A 10,173-nucleotide genomic window follows, 5' to 3' on the forward strand; every position below is an offset into this window, starting at 1 on the left:
CAGAATGTGAGTTATTGCTGGAATGGAACTGGAAATTTGGATTCAGTTTCAATAGAAGGTTTTGAACTGAATTTGTAGGACTATGAAAAGTGTGGATACTGCAGCCAGTGAAAGCAAGTGTATTCTGTCAGTTTTTTAATACCCAGGTCATGGACAGTATTTGGGAAGCAATAAGAAGCACACTATGGAGATGAAAGACAATTTTGAAGGCTCAGTGTGTGCATATATATATATATATATATATATATATATATATATATATATATATATATATATGAATTAGTCTATGTCAGAGACACCAATAGTATTGTGGAAGCAGTTACTTATTTCCCAATCATTTAAGTGGGTCTTCTCCAAGGTGGGGGGATCTTAATGGAATGATTAATAGAACTTCAAACAAAATATCTCAGTGACCCAAACCCATCATTATCTCTACCTCTCCTCTGGAGATGATGAAAAAAGATACTATATTTCTGGAACATCTTGGCATTCAGAATAGAACCCTATATCTTTGCGAAGCAGCAAAAGGAGAAAGGGTGTTTTTTTTTTGTTTGTTTGTTTTTTTGTTATTTGTTTGCTGGGGGAGGGGGAAAAGAGGGAAGGAGAAGGGAAGTCACTACTTTGAATGAGTAATACTTTTAAAGGAGGAGACTACATTGCTGGAATTTTTTTCCCTGAGACAATTGGGGTTAAGTTACTTGCCCAGAGTCACACTGCCAGGACATGTTATGTTTCTGAGATCAAATTTGAACTCAAGTCCTCTTGACTTCAGGGCTGGTGCTCTATCCACTGTGCCATCTGCGCCTTTTGAAAGGAAGCCAAAGGCACCAGTAGAGAATGCTATTTCAGAAATACTGATTATCAGGCATATAGAAATGAACCTGTTTCAGATGAAAACTGTTGGAATAAATGCATCACTAGCTTTTTGAGAGACATTTGGAGATTGAAATACTGAACCAAAGGTTGAGCTATGAACTTCAAGGTCATATTGCAGTGTATTTAGCTCCATAATTCAACCTCTGATGGACATAATTGACCAGTTGAATGATGTGTCATAATCTCACAGGACAGACAAAGCATGTAACACAAAAACTGGGAATTCTTTGTGTGTATTAAGTACTGAGGAGAGGGTTGAGGGATGGGAGAACTTGTGGGGAGATTAATTTTTGGCACAACCTAGAAATAATGCCTATGTAATTGGAAGTGCTATGAACAGATCCTAGAACTGGCACAGGAAGGTCATTAGTATTAGTGTGGAGCTCAGAATCATCAATTCGAACAAGGCTGGAGCTTAGATGGGAGACAGCATTGAAGATTTCTAGGAGGGTTAGAAATAAGGTTTCCATTCCCCAGGATAATACTATTTATGATTTGTTCAGGTTCTGTTTTCAATGTGAGGAATACCAGCATCTAGGGCAGGTTTGAAGGTGAATGAGATGAGGTGAGATCTTTCAAGACAGTTGTGAAAATCGAGTAAGGCTTCATCTACTTCAGAGTTCGAGTAGGCCTGAAGGACTCTGAAGTTCGAGCAAAGGGCATTGCCTTCCCCTCCTATGACATTTCCCTATTTCATCCAAATATGGGCAACTACGTACTTATTGGTCAAGTTCAATTTCATGGGTAGATCTCGCGTTTAGAATGTAAGACTCTCAGCCAATGAGGATGAGGGTCAGTGGTGGGAGGGGGCGTTTTGCATTAGGGATTAAAGGTGCTGTCCTGCCCACAGGAGGCGCTTCCTCTCTTCGATAGTCTACTCGAAGAGTGGGACGCCCTTCTCGTGAGAATGTACAAATAAACTTTGCTTTTCTCTAGAGCTCTCTCCAGCTTTTTTTTATTAAATGGTGTTCTCTCACCATTTCCGTACCACACAAAGGTTTTTTTTTTTTTTTTTTTTTTTTGTTGTTGTTGTTGTTGTTGTTGTTTTCTTTGCTGAGGAAATTGGGGTTAAGTGACTTGCCCAGGGTCACACAGCTAGGAAGTGTTAAGTATCTGAGGGCAGATTTGAACTCAAGTCCTCCTGATTTCAGGGCTGGTGCTCTATCCACTGTGCCACCTAGCTGCCCCTAAGGAAAGGGTTTCTTAATCTTTTTTTGTGTCCTGGACTTCTTTGGCAGTCCAGTAAAATTTAATACTATTATGCTTTATTGCCTTTATTCATAACTAAAGGAAATGATTAATTTCAGTTAGTGATTAGTAGAAATATAGATATTTTTCTCTCCAAGTTAATGGACACTTTGAAATTTCTCCATTTCTGGGATCCTATTGGTCTTATACAGGAAACTCAAATTTGGGGTATTACTATATCCTCTGCTTTCTGTGGACAATTTTCTTATATGGAAATTTAGTAAATAATTTATTCAGATAATTGGTAGGTGTATGTATTGAATAACATATTCTGACTTATCCTCTCTTGCTAAATGGTGACCTATTTGGTCAACCTCCTCAAACTTAGAAGCCATGTCTCTTATAAAATTTACTTCGGGCAAAAATATCGTTGGCGTAGTCATTTTCTACATCATTAGGGCTTACAATGACATCAATCCCTGATTTGTAGGCAGAGAGACCACCTGAAATAGAACAGAAAAGCATTAGAACTCAAAGGAATTTCGATCAGAAATAGGAGAGGAAAATACTATCATGTCAGATCACTCTCCACAGTTTTCCCAAAAAGGGACTTTTTCTCCCTTTCTTTTTCTCCCCTTCTAAAAATACAGCATAACCTTCAAGCCATTTGGAAAATATTGGCTTGTCTTCTTGAATAGTCTATCTCTGATCAGAAATAAACTCTCTCTCCATTCATCTCCATTGTGAGCATCTTTGTTCTTATCCTGTAGATATTTGCAATTGCTAAAAGTGGTTTTCCCATCCAGGTATCTAATTGAATATTGGCAAGTATTATTACTTTAAAATATTTGATTGTCTTGGACTACGAAAGAAAATAATGACTATACCTAGTCCTTGATTTCAAGAACAACAATTGTTTACACATGAAAATTTGTTTCCTGAGTCACAGGATTGAAAAAGTCCTCAGGGAATAATTAATCCAATCTTTAGCTGAACAAGATATGATATCTTCGTTGCTGCCAGTAGCAACAAGTAGCAAGTAATGCTTGGTCAAGATAATGGTCAGGTCAGAAGTAATTTTATTCACTATTCATTTCAACAAATAAACTTGACTCACCTTTCAGGTGTTGAGTCATGGTCCAGGTTGGGAATTTTCTCTGGATTGCTTTAATTTTGTCAGTTAGGATCTTTACAGCCTGTATAAGGTGTTCTTCACTGTCCCAGGCTCCAGTAGGATTATAAGTATGTTTATCAAGCTAGAAAAATGAAATAACAAGGTCAGAATCCCTGGGAGAAAATATATAGTTTTTCTTCCAAATTCATTTTTTATTTCTCAGATTTTGAGCTTTCCTCCTTATTTACCCACAAAGGGTTATTTCTCAAGTTGTTTCTTTTCTTCAGTGAGAAAAAAAGACAATGTCAGAAGGTTTAGGGCATCTCCTAGTTCCACTACTTTCTAGCTGTTACCATAGGTAATTCACTTAATATCTCTGAGCTTTGATTTCCTCATCTTTATTTAAGAGAATTATTGTGAGGATCAAGTGGAATAAGGTACAAATCACTTTGTAAACTCTAAAGCATTATATAAATGGAAGCTATGATTTTAAAAAACGTTTGGAGTATTGGACAGCTCCAGCATGGAAAAAAAAAAAAAAGAGATAACATTCAAAAGCAAATTGGCTACTCAAAAGGTCACAATAAAAGCAAGATGTTGCTTTTAAACAGTTATTCTAAAAATAATAATTTATATTTGTGATAGAGAAGGTGCCTTCATTAATATGATTAAAGACCCATCAAAGAACCAACATTCATACTTATAAGATTTATGAAGTTCTTGCTTCAAAATAATCCTAGTACTGAGGAAACAGTCTCAGAAAAGTAAACTAACTCAAGTTTACATAGCTAGTTAGGGTTCAATATCAATTATCCAGTAATGTATAGCAAATACCCATGTCTAACTAGAGACTTTGCTTTACTGCTTAGAGAGTTAAAGTGACTATCTAGATAATTCAAAATTTCCTACCTCTCTTCTCCCATAACAACCAATCCTTAAGTTAGTTAGGAGTGAGGAATATTAATAAGTTAGTATTTTGGTTCAAAATGATAAAAATTTACTTTCATTTTCAATTGTGCTAGGAAGAACAGTCTTGTATTAATATAATTACTATAAAAAAATTAACTGGGCAAAATGTGCATTTATAGACTCTTATAACTGTCCTTATTTGAAGCATAGTATGCAAAAATCACAAAGACCTGAATTCTAGCCAACCTGACATATCCTAGTTGGGTCCCTAGGCCTCTGACACTTCTCAGTGTCCCAGACAACTCTCCAAGGCTATAAGCTGCAGAGCAGGAACCAATCTATATTGGAAGAGCGAATTTCCTTAGAAGTCCCTTCTACCAGAATGATCATAGGGCTAATCCAAATAATAACTATTCCATGGCTTACTTGTAACTCATTCATTCAACTCCTACATTCATAAGAGGTATCTTTTAGAGTTGCCAATTACAGACAGTCCCTAAAGAAAACAGCAAAGATGTTGAGCAGAAACTGTTTGACATTTTAGTAAATGTTCCATTAGATGAGGGACTTGAGGGCCAAGAAGGAAGTGATTTGTCCAGGATTATGTAGATAGTCAATTGCAGGGCTGAGATTTGAACTAAGGTTTTTGTATCCAAATCCAGCCCTTTCTCTTCTTTACCACTTTTTCTCCTAATAAAGGGCTGTAAAAGGGTTTCTGGTTTTCTGATATTTTGGTGAAAAGGAGATTGTCACTGCCGAACCACAGGTATTAATTATTGACAGTTACCTGCATTAGACCAAATTTAAGTCCTTGATGGTCCCATCCATCTCGGAGCACAGATCCAGCATGGGTTTCTCTGGAGATAATTCCAGCAATCAGAGCAGGATCCACACATTGTTTCTGTCCAACATTTTTTATTATATTTTGATATTTCTTCATAAGCCTCAAATCCATCTCAGCAAACATTTCTGAGCCACGGATCCCTACAGTAGAAATAGAAATATCTGTACTTTCTCTACTTTCTTAATTAATTTTCTTTATTCTTAAAAGTGACTAGGAATTTTAAAAAAATCTCTAAGAGTGGGGGTCATTGGAATCAATTATCCTACTCCATTTAAAGTACCTAACAAGATGCTCTAACCCAGATACGTTTATCTGAATGGGAAAAAAAAAAAAAACAAAAACACCCACTTCTATTTAATTAATCAATCACAGATAATAAACTTTTATAAACTTCTTATGGAAAGTCCTTAGTCAGTCTGGAAGGAGTGAAAGCCATTGAATGAAATTAAATAATGCTGCACAGGAGGTGTATTGGAATTGATTGAGATGACTGAGTCAAACCCTGTGAGACTTGGGACAAAATTGCAAGCCATTTCACAATATATATTTCTCTAGTGGCATAGCTTATGGTTAGAAGCAGTTCTATCTAACTTCCTGAGAGGGAAATTTTTGAGGTTTGAGGGGTGGGTAGAGAGAAGAAGAGAACTACTTTTTCCCCAGTGGATCAGAGACAGAAAGATTTTTGGACTTATCCATAGGCATACTAGCAGGATCCCTGGAGCAATAGGAACTGACATCAGCATATGTATTGGGAACTGAAGACAGTTTAGATAATGCTGAATAAAGTGGTACTTTTAGTACAAGGAACCTGGCAGAAAGCTGTATTATAAGTAGAATTTCACAAAGACTTCATGAATGAGAGAAAAAGATTACTAGAACCAGACTTAACATAAGCATCTTTCTAAACTTAAGTCCACTTTCCTCAGGACTCTGTGTGTAATTGTGGAAGAGTATGTCTCTTCTTTGGGGAAGATGTTTGTACCAACTGTTCTTACTAAACTACTTTGGAAAATAATCTTTTTTAAAAAATTAATTAATTTTACTGATTGTTAATGGAAGATGTACACTAATTAATGAGAACTCATGAGAAATAAAATTAGAGAAGCCATCCCTGATTATACTGGATTACTTCCCCTGGAACTTTGAGGGGAACTCCTGGGGATCTAGCCTGCTCCTGTGAATGTAATCTGTGCTGCACATCTTCTAAGAAAGTGTGATAGACATAGTCAGTCCAATAGTGCTTGTTACCAAGGAAGCCAAAAGCCAGAGAATATCAAGTGGTTAAGACTTAGAGATCATTTGGTTCATCCCTCTGATATTATAGATAACATGCTCAGATAGATTCCCTGACTAGTTCAAAGTCAAACAGTAGCCTCAGAGAACCCATATTTCTTGATCCAAATTCAGTGTCCTTCTAACTATACTAAAACCAACTTCCAGCTTCCAGGAACTCATCCTCCTTTCCTGCCCCACCTCCCTCACACACAGAGAAATCTCTGAATATCAGAATTGATGTTTCAGAGACAAATGAGGTTAATTAAATCAAACTAATATAGTGGAATGAGTACTGGTATGGAATACAAAAGATATAGGATCTGGTCCCAACTGATCCCTAAGTGCAAGTCATTTTACTTCTGCTGGATCTCCATTGCCTCATTGGTCAAAGGAGTGGCTTGGTCTCTCTGGTTTCTTCCAGCTCTGGATTCTATGGTTCTATGATCTTAATGGTAGTAAGATAGGCAAAGAGACATTGAAAAAGGAAAAAACAGAGGAAAAGGTATACAAGGATAGAGGCAACTTCCTTAAGTGAGAGTCCTAAGAAGTTATAAGGGAAGGGGGAAATGTCCCATATGCACTTACCACAGTGGATCAATCTGTCTATATCACAGGAGGCTCCAGGGGTGTCCATGCTCATGATATCACCATAGCAACCATGGTACAGCCGAGGCTGGGGGTAAGGGTTCACTGGGTGAGGAAATGGGTAAGTGCCCTCAGAAGTAACTGAAAAGCAAAAAAAGCTTACTTTAAACCACGTGTGAGAAAATATGACTTACTTAGATTGCCATTATGAATATGATTAAGCTTGTTGACTAGGAAAAGCATTGGTCCTTTCCTTTACCTTATTAGGTATTAATTCTTTCAGTAATTCAAATATTTATGGAACAGCTATACAATACTAGGTATTGTAGGGGGAGATACAAACCTGGTGATTGCATTCTAATGTTAAGGGAATGTCAAATGGTCTCTCTTACAAGATACTTAGGGCAGATTAGGAGAAATAAGGAAATACTCTGATGTAAAACTGAAAAAGTAGAGAGATTGGAGCCAATCTTTTAAAGCCCTCTCTCTCACTTAAGGGAGTATAAACTTAATTTGTTAGGCAATTGGTTGGTATAGTAGAGCAGTGGGTCTGGAGTCAGAAAGATCTAAATTCCTGCCTCTGATGACCTTGGGCAAGATATTTAACCTCTCCCTCAGTTCTCTCAATTGTACAATGAGAATAATAAGAGTATTTGATTAATGGAATTATTATGAAGATCAAGTCAGGTAATTTTTAATATTAATTTAATTTTTTTGTCTCTCCTCTCCTTTTTTTTTCTTTCCCCCCCTTTTTTAATAATAGTTTTTTTTTTTATTTTTTCAAACACAGGCAAACAGTTTTCAACATTCAACTTGGCAAAAGCCTGTTTTCCAAGTTTTTCTCCTTTCCTCCTCCCTTCCTGCCTTCCTTAGACAGCAAGCAATCCAATATAGGTTAAAAATGTGCAGTTCTTCTAAACATGTTTCCACATTTGTCATGTTGAGCTAGAAAAATCAGATCAAATGGGGGAAAAACACAAGAAAGAAAAAAAAAGCAAACAACAAAAGATGAAAATACTATGCTTTGATCCACATTCAGTCTCCATGGGTCTCTCTCTCTCTGGATGTGAATGGCTCTTTCTATCACAAGTCTATTGAAGTTGCCTTGAATCACCTCATTGTTGAAAAGTCCCATGTCTGTCACAATTGATGGAGACAGTATTTATAAAGAACTTAGTAAGGATGCCTGGCATATAAATAATTTATTCTTTCCCTTCCTTGTAGGTGTTAGCTGTGTTATTAAAGGTGTTTGAGCTGGGGAAGTGATGATGCTGGAGTTGTTCATTAGAAAAATCAATCAAAAATCAAATGTTGATGAATGAAATAATTTGGAATAGGAGGAATATAATCCCTCCATAGCATTCCTAAAGCCATCAACCAAACTTCCAAAGGAGGGCTTTAGTTTAGTTTATTATTTGAGTATAAACTTTTACTCTAAAATATGTTCGTAATGTTTCTGCATATCTTGAATTTATTAATTCAAGGAAGTTTTGCTTTATTTCAGATCTTTAAAGGTTAAGGGTAATGCACATCTAAGATATTGTTAATTGTCATGATGAATAATTATATGTATCAGTCAATTTGTTCCAAAGTGCCTCTCTTATACCCAGCCTATAATCTTCTGTCCCATGGAGTGGGTTATAACCAGGGCTTGAGGAAGAGTTGGAACCAAATGTTTTTGCACCCTAGGCAAGAATTGGAAATTGCACTCCCTTTGTATAAATGGAGATCCAAAGCTTTGAGGCTTGCTTGGGCTTCCTGTATCTTGATTTATCATGAAACAAAATCAAAGCTAGGGAGGGTGAGGTTTTCTAACATGATAATAATAAAAAGTGTCCCACACTGATACATTGTTGGTGGAATTGTGAATATATCCAGCCATTCTGGAGAGCAATTTGGAACTATGCTCAAAAAGTTATAAAACTGTGCATACCCTTTGATCCAGCAGTGTTACTACTGGGCTTATATCCCAAAGAGATCTTAAAGAAGGGAAAGGGACCTGTATGTGCCAGAATGTTTGTGGCAGCCCTCTTTGTAGTGGCCAGAAACTGGAAGATGAATGGATGCCCATCAATTGGAGAATGGCTGAATTATGGAATATTATTGTTCTGTAAGAAATGACCAGCAGGATGATTTCAGAAAGGCCTGGAGAGACTTTCATGAACTGATGCTGAGTGAAATGAGCAGGACCAGGAGATCGTTGTATACTTCAACAACAATACTATATGATGATCAATTCTGATGAACGTGGCCATTTTCAACAATGAGATGAACCAAATCAGTTCCAATAGAGCAGTAATGAGCTGAACCAGCTACACCCAGCAAAAGAACTCGGGGAGATGACTATGAACCACTACTTAGAATTCCCAATCCCTCTATTTTTGTCTGCCGCATTTTGGATTTCCTTCACAGGCTAATTGTGCAATATTTCAAAGTCCGATTCTTTTTATACTGCAAAGCAACTGTTTGGACATGTATACATATATTGTATTTCATTTATACTTTAATATATTTAACATGTATTGGTCAATCTGCCATCTGGGGGGAGAGGGGGAAAATTAGAACAAAAGGTTTTGCAATTGTCAATGTTGTAAAATTACCCATCCATATATCTGGTAAATAAAAACTATTATTAAAAAAAAAAATAGTGTCCCTTTTTGTACCTTAGATAGTTGCCTGATTTACCTAATTCTAATCTGACTTTACTTGAGACATAAGTGAATGAGAAAATATTCTAGTTATTTTGAGGGTAAAAGTTAAATTTCAACTCATTTCTAATTTATTATTTTCATGAAAAAAAAGAAAGATATAAATTGCACTTTTGAAGTTACTGTTGCACAATATGTTTTGGAAGGCAACAGTGTTGAACACACACACACACACACACACACACACACACACACACAAACTCACCGATGAGAACAGCAAGGCCCAAAAAAGCGACAGGAACTAACATGCTGGTAGAACTTATCCTGCAGGACCTAGATTGATTTAAAAAAAAATTGTTTAAATGGAAAAAAATTAGAAATTTCAGGAAAGAAAATGTATTTTGAACCAATGAAAAAGTTAGCATAGCTCATTTCAGTGCTTTACCTAAATTTTTACTGCAAAAAATTCCCAAGAGCAATCAGGGAACATGATTTGATAGTTGTAAAGAACCATAAGATTTTTAGACATAGAAATCTAACCCTCCTCTTTCTCTTCAATGTGTGATTCCAGACATATTTGCAGAAACTAGGGTACAGAGAAATGAAGCAATTTGTTATGGGTTTGTTGTCATTTTTTTCATTCATGTTCTACTCTGTGTGACTCTATGTTTTTCTTGGCAAGGATATTAGAGCAGTTTGCCATTTCCTTCTCCAGTTCATTTTACAGATGAGAA

At 36.4% G+C, this 10,173-nt stretch overlaps 1 protein-coding gene across 1 annotated transcript; it reads right to left on the minus strand.

Moving 5' to 3' along the window:
- Positions 1 to 2,448: 2,448 nt before the first annotated feature.
- Positions 2,449 to 9,747, minus strand: LYG2 (lysozyme g2). Its single transcript, XM_074302032.1, has 5 exons — positions 9,705 to 9,747; positions 6,792 to 6,932; positions 4,875 to 5,071; positions 3,182 to 3,320; positions 2,449 to 2,567 (listed from the first exon to the last, which is right to left on the minus strand). The coding sequence occupies exons 1-5, from the start codon at positions 9,745 to 9,747 to the stop codon at positions 2,449 to 2,451; spliced, it is 639 nt and encodes a 212-aa protein (XP_074158133.1).
- Between the last annotated feature and the right edge of the window lie 426 nt (positions 9,748 to 10,173).

This window comes from Sminthopsis crassicaudata, chromosome 3, assembly GCF_048593235.1.
Source record: "Sminthopsis crassicaudata isolate SCR6 chromosome 3, ASM4859323v1, whole genome shotgun sequence".
NCBI lineage: Eukaryota > Metazoa > Chordata > Mammalia > Dasyuromorphia > Dasyuridae > Sminthopsis > Sminthopsis crassicaudata.